Source organism: Balaenoptera physalus (assembly GCF_965194825.1).
Source record: "Balaenoptera physalus genome assembly, chromosome: 14".
In the NCBI taxonomy this organism is placed as follows: Eukaryota; Metazoa; Chordata; class Mammalia; order Artiodactyla; family Balaenopteridae; genus Balaenoptera; species Balaenoptera physalus.
In genome coordinates, this window is record NC_138893.1 from 38,249,050 (window position 1) to 38,271,062 (window position 22,013).

A 22,013-nucleotide genomic window follows, 5' to 3' on the forward strand; every position below is an offset into this window, starting at 1 on the left:
TTACTTCTTCATTGCCTTACATGGTAGGTATTACAAACGTATTTGCTGAAAAATTATTGAGTAGTCAGATTGCCCTTTTTTTAAAAAAAAAAAACTTGAAGTTATACAGAAAGCCAAATTGAAGTGGTGGTGAATCAGCAGTTGAAAAGCTGTGTGAATATGAATCCATATTCAATCACTTTAAGAGTCAATAAAGAATAGAAAACACTAATAATGTATGCTAACTTCCATTAGAAGTTGAAAGAGTATTTTTGGCAAGAGTCAAATAGTAACATCTTTTTTCAAACACAGACTGGAATGTTTCTTCCCATTGGTCTATATAAAACTGCTATTTATAGTTTCAACCAATAGCCTATACTTTATTACCTGACTTTAAAAAGTGGCATTTAATGTTTCTCTTAAAATTCCTTGCATCTTACAGTTTGCTTTCACGATGATTTCAAAAGTATTCTCAGTTATCTTAGATGAGAAATTTGTTAGGATGTTCAAGCTACTAACAGGAACTTCATTGCTGTGTGGTTGGAAGAATTAGTTTCAGATTTGTAAGATTATAGGAACAGATTCTGGAATGATGTGTTTGACTGTAACAGGCATTTCAATCATAACTGCAAAATATAAGCAAATCATATACATTTTAAAATCTGAACTGATACTTAACCCGAAGAAGACCAAAGTTAAATTCATAGGGAAACCTTTCTTTAGCCAAAGATAATCTTTGATAATAAACTTACCATTTTCCAACCTGCCAGTCAATCAGGTACTGAGTACCAGTGTGTGCCTAACAGTTTTGTGTAAGATGTCTTATTTCAGACTTACAGTTATATATAGGAGTGTATTTTATAAGCATCTGTGTAGTCTATTATAAGCATGTTAAGGACAGGAATAAGCTCTGTTCATTATTAGGCTTTTGCGCTGTACCTATAATTTTGGTGTGAAGTTATAAGGACCAGAACTATTGTGACAGTTAGAGAAAAGGGCTGGATATTAATTACAAGAATAAAAGTGAAAGTCACACAATTTTGGGACCTCCCTATCTTACTAGTCTGGAGTCTGATATAATATATGCCCTGTGATATACTTCCAGAACAAATTCAATTCAACAAGACGATCCAAGTCTCTCATTTCAAGGAACTTACAATCAGCTGGAGAGACAGGAAACACGTGCAACAAAACCATTGAATGGCAACACAAAGCAGTATATTAAGTAAAAATAGGTGGTTCTGAAAGTACAAGTTGAAAGAATGAGGAGATCAATGTGGGTTGAGGTCGCTGGAGGACTTTACATGAGGAGACAGTGTATAAATTAATTTGGGTGAGGAGGAGGGCATTTGGGAGGCGCACCAGAGGGAAACTATTCTGTCTACAACAGAGCGTTTGCTTAGAGGAGTAACTAGAGATGATGCTGGAGAGGTAAGAGAGCATAGGTTGTGGAAAGCCTCAAAATCTTCATAGTCCTTTAGCTCCATATAGACACAGACAATGTCTATGTTGTTCACCATTGTAACTCTGGTACCTACCATAGAGATTGGCATATAGTATATATTCAATAAAATTCTGTTGAATGGATTAACTGGATGGATGAGGACACTTTGAAATGTTGAGGCTTTATCTGAAGATTTGTGGGGATTCACTGGAAGTTTTGGAGTATGAAGATGTCATATTATAAACAGTGTTTTAAGAAAGCTATTCTCAAGGCAAGAGGCAAAATAAACTGGAGCGGGTGGAGGCTGGATGTAGGGAGAGCAGTGGCTTTCATGTAATCATCCTTTGGGTGAGAAGGGTTAACAGTGGGAAAAAAGAGTTGTTTTGAAATGGAAGCAACCGGATTGTGATTTATTGTCAAGTTTGCCTCCTAGAAGATAGCAAAAGGGATGTTGTCAAGATGGATAAATAATGAGTTAATTTTTGTAGTTGGTAGTTGAATATGAGAATTTCTACTCTCATTACTTACTTTTTTCCTAGTATTTCTCTCCCCACATGGTTATTTGATTGGGCTTTTTTTTTCAATGATGCTCAGTCATCCACCGATTATTTTTTTCTAGAGATAGTTTGTTCACCTATTCTTTGAAGATTTCTGAATTATCAGACCTATTATACAATTCTCATTATATCAGGATAGATTTGGGAAGTGCCTACATAGAAAATAACTAGAATATCTGTTGTGAGAGTGGATATAGGAATAGACACGGAGAAGGGAGTGAGTGTGAATTCCTGAAACTTGGAATTCTTTCATCAGTCTTAGAGGTTTAATAAGCTGCTGTGCCCGTTCTTCTCAAAGCTTAGAATCTCACCTCTTCAGTTTAGAACTTCTGGATCTGGTGGTGTTGTAAGGTTGCTTACTAGCCTCAAGCTCTAGTTGATAAAACCTCTAGGCAGTAGGAGATTGTTCTTGTATTTTTTTCGTTTTTACTCTGATAAATAGAAAAGGTGGATTTGCTTAGAATGTTTGCCCTACTCTCCAGCCCAGCCCAGCCCTGCCCAGCCCAGCCCTGATACTCCAGCGTTGATACAATAAATCAGATGTGTTTATAGACCTTCCTTGAGTGTCAGTTGACTCAAGACCCTGAGCTGGGTCAGCCCTGCTCTGCATGACCTCAAGGGTCCCAGGAAGAAAAGTCCGCCCATCCCACCCGGCCGACTTCGAAGGGGCTCACTGGTCGCTAATTTTGTTTTGACCAGCGGGCGGGCGCCCAAGGTCTTCCTCCCACTGAAGCCCAAGCCCCTCCAGCGACCGTGGTCTTCCCCTCCTGTCCAGGGCATCACTTAGGCGAGGGAAGAGAACAGCTCTTTCCTCCTTTCTTTCTCTGAGACCAAAGCGGGAGGCTGGAAGGCCACTCATAGCGGCAGCACTATTCTTATTACTACTATTATTTTCAACAAGGACTCGGGTCGGGGGAGGGGAGACGCAGCCCTCACCGCGCGCCGCACCACGCTCGCTCGGGGACAAAAGCTCGCGCTGGCGCCGCAGCCGAGCTGGAGGCGCGTCCCCGCCGCCGCTGCACCCGGTGGGCCGGGCGGCCGGGCGGGCGGGAGAGGCGGGGAGGCGGGCCCCGCCCAGCTCGGGCCGCGGGCTGTCAGCGCTGCCGCGCCCGGCCGGTGCCCGCCCGCCGGCCGTGCTGCGCCCAGCGGCGCCCAGGTGTCTTGCGGGAGGCGTCCCCGCGCGGCCAGCCGCCTTCCCACGCGGGCGGGCGCGGGTGCGCCTCGTGCGTTTCGGCGAGATTTTCCTCCCCACGCCCTGCCGGGTGTCTCCGCCGCCCTCCCCGCTTCGACTCCTGCTGCCTGAACCATGTCCGCAAGGGGTGAGTGGGGACCAGGTGGGCGCCGTCCCCGGACCCCGCGCCGGGCCCGGCGGGGAAGGCGCGGACCAGGGCGGGCCGGGCAGGTGCCGGAGGGCGGGGGGCCGGGGGCCGCGAGAGCCTTGCCGGCCCCAACCCGGCCTGAAACTTTGGTATCGGATCCCTGGGCTCTGGGCGGCCGAGGGTGGGGCGGGGGGAGTGTGCGGGGAGTGTGTGTGTGTGTGTGTGTGTGTGTGTGGTGTGTGTGTGTGTGTGTGTGTGTGTGTATGTAAGGAAGCCCTCGCCCTTGACCTTGATCCCCCGGATGTGGGCGAAGCCAGAGGGCCGAGGTCGGTGTCTGGCTCACCTGTGCCAGCCGCACGTCTGGGCTGGGAGGGCGTGGGGGATGGGCTCGCCGCTGCCAGTCCTGCTGGGCAGTGGCCTGAAGGGCTGGCCGGGAGGGAGGAAGAGGTGTTTTTTTTTTCCTCCATTCTTGTTACCATTTTGCAGCTTGGTTACGGAAGGAATCCAGGGCTTGATGCAGTAACATTTAAAGCTGCAGTGCTTACATCTCATTTAAAAAAGTAAATTCCCTACCTGTACTCCTCTTTGCATTAATCTCCCCTCACCCCCAGCGGTTTTCTTCCTGGAGTGAAACGATTTAACTGCAGGTGAAACTGGGCGAAAGAAAGAAAAAAAAAAAAATCAGAATTGATTTTCAGCCAAGAGTGAAGGGAATGTATTTCTTGCCATCTGGAGCCAGTGGTGATGCTGGGAGAGTGGGTTAGTCATAGCTCAGTGGCTGCTACTATGAGTGAAATATTAAAGCGATCAAGTCACTGTGCAGCTTGCCAGCAATGAAAACGAAGTGACTTGGTTGCTTTGCCATAAGCCTTTAAGGAAAATAGTGATTATGTTTAGAAAGTATATTTGCGAAGCAATAAGTACCACCCCTTTTGATACCCCGAAGCTTTAAGAGGAGTTGCAGCGTAATTTTTTTTTTTTAAACTCTGAAGGGTGAACCCTGCTTTTTGAGGGGAGTTTAGGAATTTAACAATGTGTTGGATAATTAAGTGATGCTTTTCAAGGTTCATTCTGGGGCGTGTAATGAATAAAGTAAATTCTATCCAGAATGTTTAAACTCCCTTTTAAGGAAACTGGTCTTTGTGGGTCTGGCAATATGGTTGGTTGGTTCCGTACCTGGAAATGGGGTGGTACAGGCAGGGTGGAATGACAGAGTTTATGTTTGTAGATCTCGGGCTACAGAGGTGATATGCGACCCTGAGATACTACCTGCCTAATGATGCCTAAAAATTTGTGTGTATTAGAGAAAGAAAAAAGAGGGTGAAACATGTGACTACAGGGGGCTGGGTGTGTGTACAGAATCTTCTGAGCGACTCCAGCTGTATAATCTCTAAACTGTGCTCTCAGACGGAGGCTTTTGGTCCTGACTTCTGTCCTAAGTATTACAAGGAACACGTGGCGACTAGTTCTCATAGGTTGTATAACTCTCTGTGGTCAGAGTGCACCTCTGATGCGCTTTACGCCACCCAAACCCCTTAGTACACAAAACGTTGCACACCGTAGGAGCCAACTAACTACTGGGAACCTTGGTATGTCCTAGAAAGCATCAAGTTCATTAGGTAACCCCCCAGTTTCACCTTGTCTGTGGCCCCTTCTACTACAAGGTCTCTGTGGTTTATCCAAGGATATGAAATGAAGATGCCCCAGTGATTCAGAGGCTAGAGACCTGGCTTGGGACCTGGTTCTTGAATATTTCTTCTTGAACCTGGTTTCAAGCAGGGTGATTCGGAGTCGGACACAGATCTTTCACTTAGCGCTCTTGTTTCCCCTTCAAACTCCATGTTGATAATCTTGCATTTGACAGTTTAAAGTCTGACTAATATTGCAAGGGGAGAAAAAAACATGATAAATATCAGTTACTGCTACTTACTACATGTCAGGCACTTTACATGTATTGCCTCAGTTGGTCCTCACAATAACTGACTCAAGTAGATGCTGTTATTACCTCTCCATTTCACAGATGAAGGAACTGAGGTTTTGAGAGATTGTGTAACTTAACCTGAGCTCAAACATTTGGTAGGTGGCAGATCCTGATTTCTACCCAGGACTGTCTGACTTCTGATCACATCCACTTTGTTTTAGTGCTTCTCTATTACTTGTCCTTTGAGTATTATAGTAAACATCACAATCATTGATTTGCTGAGAGAGAAAAATGCCCTATACTTGAGATTGAAAGGAAATGGCCTTGGTAAGTCATTTGGAATTCCCAGTACATTTAGGAACTTCTTCATGGACATTTGGTAAAGACCAAGTGAGGGAAACAAGGCCCTTGATCCTTGATGTTGTTAATTTGATATCCCTACTCTGTTTCTTCCTCCTTCACTTTTGAGGACCAGAACTTCCTAGATATTACCAATGACTGAAGATTTTTCTTATGTTTCTATGAAGTACTTCTATCTTTATGAATTTGTAAAAAACAATTCTGAATGATTAGTAGAATGCCTAGTATAGTAGCTACTGAATTAAGCTCATGTGGAGAGATGTCTGTTTGCCATTTATTTTTTATAAAAGATGTTTTCAGAACTGAGCTTCACTATGCTTTTCTAATTTAGTATCTGCTCTCATCTCTATTCCTGAAAGTAGAGATAAACTTTTATGGTCAGGAAGTTAATGTGTCTACTTAAATACCTAACTTATCATTAGGAAGGTCTTTAGATACTTGGAAAGATAAATCTCATTAATTTAAAAAATGAACTCTGCTTGTTTCTAATATCTAGACTTGTAAGTTATGGTAGGGGTAGAAATATTTTTTAAAAATTGAAAATGCTGAAACATTGAATCTCATAGAAAAGTAATTTTATTAAAAAATTGTAGAGAGAAAAATATTTTTGAATTCATCTTCTCTTTAAGATATAAAGAGAGTACTAAAATTTAATTCATTATTCAAACTACCAATAAAAGATATTCTTAAATTTCATGATAGGCCAGCTAAGACATTCCTCATCTTGTGGTCTTTTAGAATACTATCATCAAAGACTTTTAACTTGGTGTTATATTTTAACTGCTAGAGACCAAAATGGAGCTATCATGTCTTGATTTTGAATTGACAAACTGGGGGAAATTATAACACTTAGAAAAGAGTTTCCAAACCTGGGAAGAATCATCTAGGTAGCCTTTTTAAAATGTAGATTCTCGGGTCTCATTCCAGGTCTAATGGCTCATAACCTCTAAAGGTAGTGCCCAAACATCCATATACTATGTGAAAAGCTCCCCAGGTAATTCTAAAAATCATTAGATTAGAGCAGGATCAAAGAATCATCTGGAGTATTTATTAAACATGCTGATACCGGGCTCTGCTTCAGATCTACTGAATCGGAATATTCATGGAAAGGCCTGGGAATCTGAATTTTTAGCAAATTTCAGTTGATTCTTATGTACAGCCAGACTTGGGAGTTATTGAATTAGAGCTTGTTTCTTTTAACTCAGGGGTTCTGTATCGTCCAGCAAGTTTTGGAAAAAAGCTGTTTTTGAGTTATAAAAATAATGTACTAAAATTTATTATCAATATATTCGTATAATCAAAATATATTAATGTATAAATGGATATATTAAATGTTGAAATTATAGAGTATTATATTAAAAATTCAAACAGAAGTGTATTAACTTAAAAATGAAAATTTTCTATTTTTACACCCTTCCTACCAAATCCTCGGAATTAAGCATGGCAAACAGTGCATCCTGTGTATCCTTCCCGGCAGTTTCTATCTGGTTAGCTTTTGGTTCAGTTCAATAAATATTAAATACCTATTCAGTACAAGATGCGTGGCAGCAACTGGCGCTGTACGCAGAAGAGATCGCTTATGAGCTTATTAGGTTTTCAGAGCTCGAGTCTTGAGAAAATAGGTCCAGGTATGTGAGGATAGAGTCCATAGCACGGGCAGAGAAATAACGCAAAGTATGGATGCTCTAGAAATGTTAGCTCGGTCTTGCTATCTTTGTTTTCAGAATTTCCATAAAACTAGGAGCAACCTGAATGCTCATCCATTGGAGAATGAGTGACTAAATCATGGTTCATCCATACGATAGACTGTTATACAACTATTAGAAAGAATGAGTTAGGTCCATATGTGTTGGTGTGGAGTGATGGCCATGATACATTATTAAGGGAAAAGAGCAAGTGTTATGATAAAATACATGTGTGCGATCCCAGTTCTACAAATTGAGAAGACTCTCTAAGTGTGCATATGGGTGTGCCATGAGCATAGAGAAAGTCATAGAACAGTACACACCAAGCATTCAACAGTGGTTAAAAAAAAGTCAAGGGTAAAAAAAAGTCAAGGGTAAAAAAAGTTAAAGTCAAGGGTAGGGAGGGGAGAGAGTTGGCTTTTCTTTGAACACGTCTTTGTGTTGTCTGATAGCAAGTAGATATAGCTTTAAAAGATTGAGAGAAAAATCGAATAAATAAGAAAAATGTCCACTTCATCCCCAGTATTCATTTCATTTATTCAAGTCAGGACTGTAGATTTTCATTCATTTATTCAACAAACATTTACTGAACACCTGTTACGTGCCAGCAGTCAGTGACTAGGACACAGCATATACCCTCAAGGAACTCATAGTTCTGTGCAGGAGACAAATACATAAATATTATTTATACAAGGATATGCTGAGTGCAGAGAGAAGGAGAGAGATAACGTGAGCTAGAGAAAGAGTTATGAGGATACAAAGGAGTGGCACCGAATATAGCTGTAGGGGGTGAGGACCAGGAGATCAGGTGAGGTTTCTTGAAGAAAGCAGGGATATTTTCTTGGAGAATGAGTTGGATTTAGCCAGGTGAAAAAGGATGGGGTGGAGGGAAAGGCTTTCCAGGGAGACTCGGGCATGAAAGAAACAGTTCTGTGTATGTCAACCTGGAAGGCATGTAGGTTCAGGAGGGTGTGTTTGCCAGCGAGAGGGGAGCCAGATCTCAGTTGAGTGAGGAGGTGCGGCGGGCTGGGGGATGTAGGGATTGTGGAACGGCTGGGGATGTAGGGATTTTCATTTACAAGGAAGGGTGGTTCCAGGGAGCACAGTGGAAGGTCATCAGTGGTGGGTGGGAGGTGTGCAGCAGGAGGGAAGAAGCACAGGGCAGGGAGGATGAGGGGAGAGGAAATGAGCGAGGCTGGGCCCTCTCAGTCCTTTCCATGACTGAGACTGCAAGAGTGAGGGAGACGGTTGGGCATGGTCGGCCTCAAATATCTTAATATCTTTGGCATGAGGAGTTCTGGTGGCAGACCGAGCTGAGTCCCAGGCAGTACTGGCTAAAGGCAGCGAGGAGGTGAGGGCTGCCATCAGATTTGTAGAGTAGCAGCTAAGCCCTGTGCTGGACAGTGGTTCTTCCATAGGGCTGGGGTGCAGAGGGACTCTAGGAGTCAGAGCTACACTCACTTGTGCTGATGTCTTCTGCTTCCATGCTTACAGTAGGGCTCAACAAATATGAATCTGCTAAATGATAGAGTGGAGACTTCCATTCTGTTTCTTCTCTCTCTTACTTCCTCCTGTAACTCCATGCCTGTTATACCTCTAGTTGCATCACTCTACCTTTATCAGCTTCTTTCATGGTGATGTTGCAAAGATTAATGCACTAAGACTTCTTATTTGGTGTTATAGGGGGGCCGTTTTTCTGGCCTGTATTTTCTGGCCTCTGGCTAGAGTTTTTCTTCTCTTTGAGTTACAGAACTCTGAAGCAATTTACCGAACTGAAGAAAAAGGACAATGTATTTGAAAGCCAAGTCTAGCCATTATAAGTTTTAGTATTAAAAAAAAAATAAAGCAGCAACACACTACACTTCCTGGAAGTCCTTTTTTGCACTTAAAATAAATGGGTTCCAATTAAATAGATTTTTTTTACATGAGAGAAGTAGTTTTTGACATCAGTTTCTCACAGGTGGGAGAATCATGTTTCAGAAAAGAGTTTCAGAAGGTTGAATTGTTCATGCATTGTATCTCTGAACAGCGTTTTATATATATGTGTGTGTGTGTGTATATATATATATATATATATATATATTTTTTTTTTTTTTTTTTTAATTTGAGACCTCATGTAGAGAAGGTTGAGTTAATCATACTTCCCAGGTTACGGCTTACTGTCACCAACAGTTCATCAGACCCCTCCCTTGTGCAGTTTATTTATTGATATATTTTTATCCCTATCCCTCAATCCCGTTCCCTTTTCCCCAATGGCAATGATTCTAATACCTTTGATATGTGTGTCCTAGAATTTATAGTAAAACCAATTCTTAGAATAGTTCTTATATTTAAAGCTGTAAGTACCAAGTTATTTTACTTTATGTGTGTGTCTGTGTGTCTTTGTGTTTGAAAGATTAACCAAATTCTTATTTGGATACCTGATTTTGTGAACAGATATGTATTTCTGATCTTATTTGGAAGTTTGCATCACTTAATGCAACAGCAAGCCTTATTCTGTTAGGGACTAGATATACAAAATGAAAAAAGGTTATTCTCAATCCCAAAGGAATACAAACTAAGGTGTGTGTGTGTGTGTAAAGTTATGTACATGTACACAGCTGACCAGAATAGATGATTAAGATTATCAAATAAGAATCATCAAACTGCTATGGGAGGTTCCACTAATTTGTGACTGGAGGTAACATGAAGCCTTCACTTCACAGAGGACATGGAATTTGAGTTGAATCTTGAAGGATGAGTAGGGATTTGGCAGGCAAAATACTGAAAGATGTGCTTCCTTTCAGAAGGAACAAGAATCGCATAGGTGAAAGCACGGAGGAGGGAAAGTGCAGGACATATGGGGAGGAAGGAGTCTGTGACATGTGAGGGGGTTACAAGATTGGTGGTGGGGAGGAGAGGGAGAATAGGGAAGACAAGGGAATGATGCATTGAACTAGTAAGCCTTTCCGTCAAAGGCTTTTCCTAAACAGAGAAGTGCAGATGTAAAGAAGGGAAGTGAGAGGTCTGTCCTTGGTACATTCAGATAACTCATTCCTGGTTGTTCAACTGCCCACAATGGTATTGATGGTATTTTATTGCCAATTTACGCTGCAGTGAGTTACATTTTATCCTGACCACAATTCCCATTTAGGTACAAACTTTGCCCAAAGCCCGCTCTCGTGTTTCCTTTTTTATGGCAGATTAGGAGTCTTATCTTTAGTTTTGTACCTGACATCAGAATATTCCAGGACAAAGAATGCTGGCATACAGGAGGGCTGAATGCAGACTAGCCAAGCAACATGTTTGACTCTAGCGAAGGGAAGGAGCAAGGCCATTCCCCCAGAAGTGTGCATTCTTAACCAATCCTATTTTTACACGCACATTAACAGTTCCCTCAGTTCTAGAGAGGAACAAAACAGCACTAGTTCGTAGAGCCCTTTAAAATGAAAGATGAAATTTTGTAAAAGTTATGGAACAATCTCTTTGAGATGGTAAATTAGTCTTCATCATCTTTTAGGGGAGAAATGTTTCTTTTTTTATGAGCCTGTGGTTTCAGGTTCTTCTCTAACTCAATCCATATTAGTGTCCATTGACATAGGTAGTACTGATCACTTGATACAATTTAACATTTTGTTGCTCCATTCCCAAGGTGCTACTTACTAAGTCCTGAACTTGTGGTGCCATTATCTGCTTAATCACTGGTTTCTAATTACATGGTAGTGAAATGAAAAGGAATGTAAGTGGTCAGCATTTCACCCTGGTTAAAGCAGCAGTCTCTAGGAATATCATCCATCCATCCACCCATCCCACAGATATCTATCGAGCCTTCCTCGAGTTCATAATAAACGTCATCCAAGAGCCTGCTGTCTGTCTATGTTTATTAAATTTTATAATGTCACTAGGAGTTGACAGCTCATGTTGCCTTTCACTATCCTATTATGGTAGGGTTGTTCTCTCTCTAAATGTGCAGTGCGCGCCAAAAAGAACCGATTTTGTTCATTTGCCCTGAGGACTTCTTGAGAAGTGTTTTGAAGCTTTGTGGTCCTCTCCTGCAACCCATCTCGTCCACCCATTTTGGTGACGGTGTAGCAAGGCTAAAAATGAACCTATGACTCCACTCCGTGGATAGAGCAATCCCTGTGTTTCTTTGGGTTCTCCTGGGGCACTTCTATTTTTAGGTCTTGTTTTCTCCCCCACACGTTAGGGTATTTAGGGTATACTCGTTGCTACCTTAGTAAATACCTCACGATCTAGAACACAAACAGCATCATTCTGTCACAGACAACAGCCTGAGGAGAAAAACCAATCCACTTGCAAACTGGAGAGGAAATTGTTCTGAGAGTCAAGTGTGAGGGAGAGGGAGAGGGAGAAGGAGAGGGAGGGAGGGAGAATATGAGAGCAATAGGGGATTGATGTAGATTAAACAAGACTATTAGAAATTGAAAATGGAGATATCAGATTTGAGTCTAACTTAGATATTTGCTAGTATAAATTGAATTATCACATTTTTCTTTACTGAAAATGGAATAGAAGCTAGTGGCGTTGAAATTTATGTTAGATATACACAGGATTCCAGAACCAAGAAAATGCATACTTCTTCTCTCCCTTCCCCCAAGAACAGAAATGCCAACCATTTATCCGAAAATTTCTTGACAGCAAGCAAGAAGACAGTGTGATGGACAGGGGTTAACTCTTTTCTCTTTTGATGATATTCAATCAGCTAATATTTATTGAACCTCTTTTCTAGAGCAGCCAGATTTATTCCAAATCTATATATTAATTAATAAAGTCATTTAACAAATATTTATTGAGCACTCTGGAGTGAGGATTGTCATGATTTTTGGGTGCAGAAATATTAAAAGGTGTTAGAATTTGTGATTGAATGAGGCTGGAGCAAATAGGACTGATCAACATTTATTGTTGACATTTAATCTAACTTACATGTATCATGTAAGTTAACATCCAAATGGGATACTTCTATCTAGGACAAATGCTAAACCTGATGGGATGCTGGAACACAGGTGCAGAGTGGGGCTATCCCAGGGAAATTGGGATTGTGGCCTTCCTACCTAGTAGAGTTTCTAGCCAGCATGTGTTTTGGTGTCAGTGTATTCCTTTGTCTCAAAGGACAGAATTTTTGTCAATATTTGAATATTTGCCTGTAATGTTAGCTACATTGTATATTATCTACATCAAAATTTAACTTAAATCCTAGACTGGCCATCTCCTCCCCATCAATCCAGCACATTTCTGTGCTATGTTCTCTCATGGGAAGTTGGTATGCTCAGGTGTAATTACCATTAGAGACCAACAATAACATTTGATATGAAGTCAAACCCAAATGAATTTTTAGAATTTTTTTTGGAGTAATTCACACAGTAGTTTTCTTCTATCGGGGTCAATTATCTAGAGAAAAACTACTGTGGGAAGGAAATGTGCCTTTGGTCTTCCATAGTCATTTAAAATGAGTGGCTGTTTCTTCTAGTTAGTGCAATTTCAAAGCAGCTTTAAAATGTGTAGTTCAGTCTACCTGTGTCTGTTCTTGGACTCACTACTTATTTGATGACTCTCTGCCAATGTATTTAAGGTTTATTTCCCCAGTACATTGTATTATTTTATTGGAAAATTTATCTAATATGTATTTACCAGTATAAGGAAATTGTCTGTCCGTGTTTTTTTTTTTTATAATTACTGGGTGGGCAAGTTCTTATTTAGTAGATGTACCCATAAAATCCTTTGTATTATTCAGCCCTACATTAGGATAAAAATGAAAGCAGAAATTGTGGGTCAAGCATCCCCAAATTACTTGCTGATTGATTAGAGGTCATATGATTTTGGTCCTTTGTTAGATAATTTCTTTTTTAGGCTTGTGGGAGAAAGAGCTGTACATGCGTAATTATGTTTGTTCACATTTTAATAAATTAAAGTTCTTTATTCTGTACTGTGTGTTCTCTCTCCAGCTCTTTAACTTTATTACATATGAGAATAATATTTGATGGTGTGTATGTAATCATGTTAGAGTCAACTTATAAATAGTTTGTCCTCAAGAAAATATCCTATAATATGTTTTGCTTAAAACTGTGTCTGAGGTCTTCACCCGTGCTTTTCTTTCTCAACTTATTGAGAATTCATTTAAAAAACACATCCACAAGAGAGTAGCCACCAGAGAACTGAATGGTAACAATGAAGGGAAATGAGGACAATGAAGTAAACAGCTATTTCTGGCTTTTAGCTCCAAATAAGAATGAACAGAAGGATAGGAGTCCCAGAGTCTGGGGGAAGGAGAGAGAGGAGGGGAAGCCATCATTTTTAAACGTTAAAAAAAATGTAGAAAAGAAGTTTAGGTTGGCAGTCTCTAATGGCTTCTAGGGAGATTTTTTTGTTGCTCTTGTTCTGTGTAAAACAAGGGAATCTTTATTTTGATTCGTTTAAGCATCTGGGTGAGCAATGGGCGTGAACACCAGTGATAGTTTAGTTTTCTCACCAGTTCCTTAGCTCCTTTTTATTTCAGGAGGATCTATTCAGTGGTTAGACGCTTTATATAAACTGTAGAATTGGAGTTGTAAACAATGTGTTCATTTGTCCGGTCATTCAGTAAGTATTAGTTGAACACCTACTAAGGGCTCAAATTATTCTAGGTGTTGAAGTGAGACAGCCACTTACCAAATAAACGTATAATGTGACAAGTGGTGATAAAGTGCTAGGAAGAAATATAAAGAAGAGCCAAGAGAAGAGAGAGAGTTGGGGAGATGAGAGAGCAGGGCAGGTGCTATTTTATACATACGGGATGATAATGGAAGGCCTCTTTGATAAAGTGACGGGTGAGCAGGGACCCGAAGGAAGTGAGAGGTCATGCAGATTCTGGCGGAAGGGTTTTCTAGGCAGTGAGATAAGCAGTGCAGAGGTGTTGAGGTCTATCCTGCGTGTGTGTCCTGGGACCAGCAGGAGGCCAGTGTGGCTGGATCAGAGAGTGTAGGGGAGAGGGATGGAGCTGAAGTGAGAGAGATAGTTGGGGAAGGGGTGGTTATGTCAAATTGGTCCTTACAGGCCACTGTGAGAACCGAAGTTTTCCTCTGAGTGAGACAGAGTGAGATAGGAGGTCCTTGATAGTTCTGAGCAGAGTTGTGACATGATTTTATATAGTTTAAAAGGATCACTTGGTCAACAATATAGAGAATAGATTGTAGTGAATAAGGGTAGATGCATGAAGACCATTTAGGAGCTTACTGCAATGGTCAGAACAGAAGATGGTGGCTTGGACCAGATGGTATGAAAGCAGCTGGTGAAAAGTCAATGGATTCTGGAAATATTTCTAAGGAAGTGCTTATAGGACTTGTGGGTGGGTGGGAAACATGGAGCAAAAGAAGGGGGAGAACTGTGGATACCTCCATTTTCTCAGCAGCTGGAAGGATAGCATGTCATTTCCTGGAATGGGGAAGCATGTCAACAAGCAGGTTTGGGGAGTGGGGGAATCAAGCATTTTGGACATTTAAATTTTAGATATCTCTTAGGTATTCTATTATGAGGATCTTTATTATGCCCATTTTACAGATAGAGAAAATGAGGCACAGAGAAGTGAAGACGCTTGCCTGATATCACCTAGCTAATAAGTGGTTGATACAGGATTTAAATTCAGGTCTTGTTCGTGCCGGAGTATATGTTATCCACCACAATGCTGCCTCTTTACATGAGGCTGAAATACATGCCAGAAAAATAATGCATCTAGTTTTCACTTCTTAATTATGATTTCTCATTATATGAGATAATTTTCTGCATTTTTAAACATGGCTTGTGTTTAAGGGGAAAATAAAACCCTGTCAGTCACATTATTCCAAATTCTACTATTTATCAGTGTTATCACTGTTAGCGTTGCAAAAATGCTACCGAAATATGAAGAAGCATAGTATGACATTCGTTCATGCATTCGATTTGATCGTTGAGCGCTCACTATAAACCAGGCTTGGGGGGTGCTAACTGGCTCCTCTACTAGCAGAGCTGCCAGACTAATGAGGTGAGAGGCGTGTGTACAGAAGGTGCAGCATAGTGTGACCAGTGGTGATGGTGGGACGTAAAACGTGCTGCAGGAGCACAGAGGAAGGACCTGCTCCATCTTGACTGGACATGGGGCCAAAGAGGACTTGACGAAGCAAGTGATACCAGAATGGGACCTTAACGAATGAGTGCCAAATGGGAGAAATGGTGGAAAAGCGTTGCAAACACAGCATGCTTTTAGAATTTTAAAAATGCTAATTAAGCATATGAAACAGTGAGACATTTGAAGTGAATAACATACAGGAGCAATATCAGGAAAATTTTAAAATTACCCTGAGGAGAAACATGAAAAATTTAAGTCATTGAAGAGACCTACTAGGCTCTTGGATAACAAGACACCATATTGTAAAAATGTTCATTTCCCCTAAATCTCTCTACAAAAGAAATGAAATCTCGATTAAAATGCCAACAGAATCTTTTTTTAGAGACATGGCAAAATGATACTATTATTCGTTTTGCAAAATGAAATTTATGAAACTCTGAGAAAGAGGTGTAGTTAAGGGAGGGTTAGCTCTATCAGATATTAAAATGTAATATGAAACTGCAATAATTAAAACAGTTAAGTATTGGAGAGAAATGAGAATAGTGGGAAAAGATTACAGAGTACAGTAAACAAGTGTGTATGGAATTTAATTATAGAAAAGTGGCTTTTTGAGGTGTGAGGAGATCCAATAAATGATATGGGTACAGCCGGCTATTTAGAACAAAGAAATCTGGACCCCTTATTTCTTACACCAGGCACACAATTCCTAGTGTAGTAAATCATTAAGTGTAAAATAAATGAAACAATAGTGGTCCTAGAAGAAAACACAGGTAAATTTATGAGGATGTTAGAAGATTCCTGACCTTTCATACAGACTACAAAGCTCAGAAGTCATAAAAGAAAATGTAGATACATCTAACTACATAAAAATATGGAAAGAATTCTGTATGGTTAAAAATACCCCAGCCTGCCTTCTGGCTTGCATCACAAGGCCCCAGCAGAGCTGACTCGACCTGACCACCTGCACCAGGAAGGTCCAGCCAGCAGGTAGCCGGAGAAGAGGCAGAGATGGGCTGGGGGGGCACTACTGGGGTCTTTTAGAGAGCGTGGCAAATGCTTTGACAGTGTTAGTGTTAGGGTTCCCCTGAGAACCTCACTGAAGTTTCACTCTCTGTACAAAGCAGGCCAGGCAAATTCTGAGGACAGCCTTCACCCCTCATTTCACAAACACAGAGGGAGGGTTTTCACTACCAAATGCAAGGGGTACAGCATAGGCCCTGCCTCAGAGAGGCCTCGTTGGACCTAGGTTTGATATCTGAAATTGGAAGGCCACCATCACTCCCATTCTTCCCTGTCTTCCAGAACATTCACATTCCTTAGGATAGTGTGGTCAGAGGCTTTATCCCTTTTCTTGACAGTTGTAGGAATGGCACTAAGTGGTTGTCTACTTTAAGGTTAATATTAGGCTACCCAGTGACACTGGCACACATTTACCATAGAAAAAGAGGTGACATGGTTGGGATGCTCTATTCCTGCTGAAAAAGGGGACAAAGGAACACTTGGAGCTGGGCTAGAATGGGCAGTCTAATGAACTCATTTATCTCAGCCTTTTCTCCTCCCAGAGCCAAGCTGCCTAAAGTGATAAAGGATATTTACTTGCTGGTGCTCAGAACATTTGACTTAAGTGAGCCTCCTATTAGTGGTTCTTGGAGATTAGCCTGCCTGATTTCTCTGAATCCCTTTGATTAAATCGGGGCTTGCTTTGGAGGTATCCTTTTGCCCTGATTTCTCTGCTAATAAATACATTTTGAACTTGGTGGTAAACTCTGCTCTTCCTCTAACGGTTACACTTCCTCTCCCCAGACTTTTTCATTTTAGTGTCTAGTCAATGACACTAAACTGTGCAGAGTTGTCTAAGTGGCTCTATCCTCTCCTAGACTGTAAATTCTGAGAAGCCAGAAACCGAGTGTTATAAGTGCACTCCCAGATCCTAGCCCACCCCAGAGCCTGAAGCTGAGTACCATTCAATGAAACAGTTATTGAGAGATTGGGAGAAGAAAGGTTGCCGTGCATGAAATCCACAGTCTGGTGGGATGCACAAACATAGGAAGGGGGGTAGAAGGAGAAGGGGCTGTCCTAGGATTTCTCAGTCCTTTCGGTTGAACTCAAGTTGGATATGACTTGAAAGTTCATTTCCTCATATGCCTTTGCTGTTAAACCTGATCAAGGACAGTTTTTCCTACTTGGGCAAGGAGTGTTTGGCATGCAGATTCTAACCCCACCCGTTGTGTTCTTCAGTGGGCTGGGTTCTGGAAGGACTGAAGCTGGACACTCTGACGTGGTTGGTCTGATGTGCGATTTCACCCCTCCTGCCCCTGCGTTTCGTTTTCCTACAAGGTGATGTGTACCCCAGGGACCCTGACCCTCTCCTCCCTTTATCCTCCTCACACCCACACTCCTCATTCCCACCTGTCACGGGGTTCTGGAATGTGTCAAGGACACTGGGGTGCATATTGGGTATGTTGTTGTGTCGCCCACTGCATTTGCAGCTACAAATTAATCCCCTTCAAAGCATCCTTCAGCTATTTCCAAGAGTTTCCTAAGGTATTGTCTCACGTGTCTTGTGTTTGGACATCCAGCTTGGCTGCAACCCTGCTGCCTTGGTGTAGACAACGTCCTTGAGCACTGCTCTTTTGCTGGGGCTTCTGGTCACCTCGCCCACCCCCACCCAGTCTGGCCATAGTCTCCCTGAGCTGCTTTGAGCTAAGCGTGGCTAGAGGCTCTTCCCCAGAGCATAACTGAGACCAAGGTGCAACTTAGAAAATTAAATGAAAACTAAAAAGGTAAAAGCTTCTTTTTTAATTCTAAGAGCTATAATATAACTGTCCAGAGAAACTCTTTTGACGTAAAAGAGGGATATACACATATACTTAGATTTAAAAGAATAATTTAAATAACATAAATGAGACGTGAAAGGTCCTCATCCTCTGAAGTAACCACTATTACCAGTTTCTTGAGATTCTTTTCTAGAGAAAAGTTATGTGTGTACTAGGACAGTAAAATGAATCTATTACCTATAAAATGATGATCTACCTACCTGCTTACTTAAAAAAACACTTGGCCTTTTTCACATAATATATCTTGCTGTTGTTCCATCTAAGTACCTGCTCATTTTTTAAAATGACTTCATAGTGTTCAAGCAGATGGTTTCACCACACCTGACTTAATAATCCTTTTTTTTAAATTTATTTATTTTATTATTATCATTATTTTTAAGCTGGTGTGGTGGGGTTTTTAAAAATTAATTAATTTATTTATTTATTTATTTTTGGCTGTGTTGGGTCTTCGTTTCCGTGAAAGGGCTTTCTCTAGTTGCGGCAAGTGGGGGCCACTCTTCATCGCGGTGCGCGGGCCTCTCACTGTCGTGGCCTCTCTTGTTGCGGAGCACAAGCTCCAGACGCGCAGGCTCAGTAGCTGTGGCTCACGGGCCTAGTTGCTCCGCGGCATGTGGGATCTTCCCAGACCAGGGCTCAAACCCGTGTCCCCTGCACTGGCAGGCAGATTCTCAACCACTGCGCCACCAGGGAAGCCCTAATAATCCTTTTTGATAGATAATTTGCTTGATGGCTTTTATAGACAGTGCTGCACCGAACATCTTTGTGCATGTATCTTGTTGAGATTTTTAGAGCATAGCAATAGGTATTAACTGTAACTTTTAATGAGGCTTTACTGATGGTTCAGAGAAAATGGCAAGGGAGCATGGTCCCCTCTGTGGTTGACTTGCTTTAGGCTCTCTCCTGTGGTGTCTCCTGCCTTGCCCCCATTCAGTCTCGGTCCAGCTAGGAACAGCTTATTTCTCAGCACTAAAAAATGTTACAGACATCTCCTTTATATATACCAAGGGACAGACCACTTCTAGCCCAGAGGGGAAAAAAAAAGAATATTTATTTTCCCTTACTTCATCTAAAGCCAACCTCATTGCCTGTTACAGGATTAATTTTCTCCAGAATGATCCATTGCTTTTAGGACAAGTTACTCACAAAATAGTCTGGTGCTGATATATTTCCCAAAGGCTGGATTATTTATCCTTATTCATGGTCACTCGTTACCCTCAGTTAAAAAATAAAACCTGAAAATTAATTCTTTTTAAGATTGAGTCCAAATCTCCCCACTTACAAATAATCAAATTGGCCATCCCTCCACAGGAGGTCATACATTCTAGTGGGAACAGTTGGATGAGGAGTTGGGAGGCTGGAGTTTTACCTATAACTCTGCTCCTCCAGCTGTGTGATTGTGGGTACACCATACAACAGACCCTTACCTTGGAGCCCCATTCCCTATTCCCAAGATGACCTCAGAAGACTCTTCCACCTCCAAGTTTTGAAACTAAAAATGAATTTCCAGATCAGATGACTCAATTTTAGTTTGATTAAATTCCTGTAATGCTTCACTCTTGGCTGGAGTTTCAGCAGACAGGAGCTACTTGGGCAAAGGGGTTTGGGAAGGGGCTGGCTGCCATCTCAAGTCATGGAATTAAAATTTTAAGCTGCTTTTGCCTTTGTAAGATGTGACCCCTGATTTACTAGGAGAGCTGATAAAATTTCCAAGAAGCCTGTGATGGGTTTGATGTTCTGAAGCCAATGAAAAAGAAAATTTTGCTAGTGAAAGCAGAGCCTCCTTTTTGAGTCTGGTTGTTGTATACCATTTTTAATGATGCGTGTAACATATTCTGGTCAAGGAACCCAAACCTAAAACTAACAGAGGGCCTGCTTTGTTCTTAGAAAGGGTCATATGATGTTCATTAGGTTGGTTGGATGAATTTATTTGGAAGCCTTGACTGATAAGGCTTAATATAAAAATATCATATCTAACTTATAAAAGAATTTTAATGCCAACTTTTGTATGGAATAGAAAGAACTAGAAAAATATCATATCTTCTTTGTTTTTTCCATGCCTCTTCCTGTTGTTTCTGGTACCAAACAAACAATACCAAATATTTATTGGTAAAGAGGAAATGCAAATTTAAGAAATGAGTATTATTACCTATTAGAGTATGTATTCAGAGCAGCTCCTGTTTCCCTCATGCGGTTCTTTGACTTTGCAGTGAAGTATCAGTGACTGAACTCTTTTCATTCTCTTCCTTTTGGTGAATTTGGTAGTTAAGGCAGCTTCTCCATCAATCACTTCAGTCTTTAGAATCATGATGGTAAGATTATGCAACATCTTTCTCAATTAAGAAAAGAAGCAGAAGTCAGGAGGAAAGGCACTTATTGGCTGTTTTTAAACAGAATGATTTCTACTTTTGTATTATTCATTGCACAAGAAAGTATTCCACATGAAATTGATGTTGGGGTGCTAAATACAATCAATATGACTTTAAGGTCAGTTAGGAAAAGTTTTTTTGAAAAATTATTTTTACTATCTTATTGTCTAAGTCATAAAAAAGTGATGACATTTAGTGGAAATATATTTCATTAATAGAATGCTAAAAGAAAGATATTTTATAGGAAATTGTTGTCATATGTAATATACGTTTAAAATACAGCAGAATGCTTTTGGAGGTTATGAATATTGACGCTATAAAGCTTTGGCAGAAGGGATATACTCTACCTGGCTTCAGCTTTGTTGAGAATATTATCAACAACATTTTTACTTTCCCACCTTTTTTCAAATTGATTTCCTAGTCTTCATTTGAGTTTTGTATTCTGCTTAAACTAGCCTCTAGGTATATGTGCACTTCCTATGGAGAGTGTTTAAATTTGCTTCTCTAAAGAAGTTTTGGTCTGTGTTGGAGAGGGTGTGGAGAAGAGGGAACCCTTGTGCAGTGTTGGTGGGAATGTAAACTGGTGCAGCCACTATGGAAAACAGTACAGAAGTTCCTCAAAAAACTAAAAATAGCACTACCATATGATCCAGCAATCCCACTATATCCATTTCCAATATATGCAGAAAAAAATGAAAACACTAATTTGGAAAGATACATGCACCCTAGTGTTCATAGCAGCACTATTTATAATAACCAAGATGTGGAGCAACTCAAGTGTCCATCAACAGATGAATGGATAAAGAAGATGCGGTATATAGATTATATAAAATGGATTATTACTCAGCCATAAAAAAAGAATGAAATTCTGCCATTTGCAACAACATGGATGGAGCTACAAAATATTATGCTTACTGAAATAAGTCAGAGAAAGACAAATACTGTATGATATCATTTATATGTGGAATCTAAAAAATAATACAAATGAATGTATAAAGCAAAACAGAAACAGACTCACAGATATAGAAAACAAACTAGTGGTTACCAGAGGGGTGAGGGAAGGGGGGAAGGGCACAATAGGGGTATGGGTTTAAGAGATACAAATGACTATGTATAAAATAGATAAGCAACAAGTATATGTTGTATAGCACAGGGGACTATAGTCATTATCTTGCAATAACATTTAGTGGGGTATAATCTGTAAAAATACTGAATCACTATGCCATACACCTGAAACTAATATATTCTAAATCAATTATACTTCAATTTAAGAAATAAAGAAGTTTTGGAAATGATTTAATAAGGTTGACTACATCACCACACTGACAAGGACCCTAATGTAGACAATTTGATGAGCTTGATTTTACCTGAGGAGCAATAATCATGGATACTGTTACCATCTGAATAGGAGGAACAATATTTTAGTCAAGTCTGTCTGCCTAGCACTTAGTACAGTCATTCTACAAAT

At 40.7% G+C, this 22,013-nt stretch overlaps 1 protein-coding gene across 1 annotated transcript in view; it reads left to right on the forward strand.

Moving 5' to 3' along the window:
- Positions 1–3,072: 3,072 nt before the first annotated feature.
- The window catches only part of ABLIM1 (actin binding LIM protein 1), a 329,116-nt gene continuing 310,175 nt past the window's right edge, over positions 3,073–22,013 (forward strand). The window contains exon 1 of the mRNA XM_082423398.1: positions 3,073–3,299. Within this exon, the coding sequence (XP_082279524.1) occupies positions 3,287–3,299 (13 nt within the window). The 5' untranslated portion in view covers positions 3,073–3,286. The remainder of the gene's footprint in view (positions 3,300–22,013) is intronic.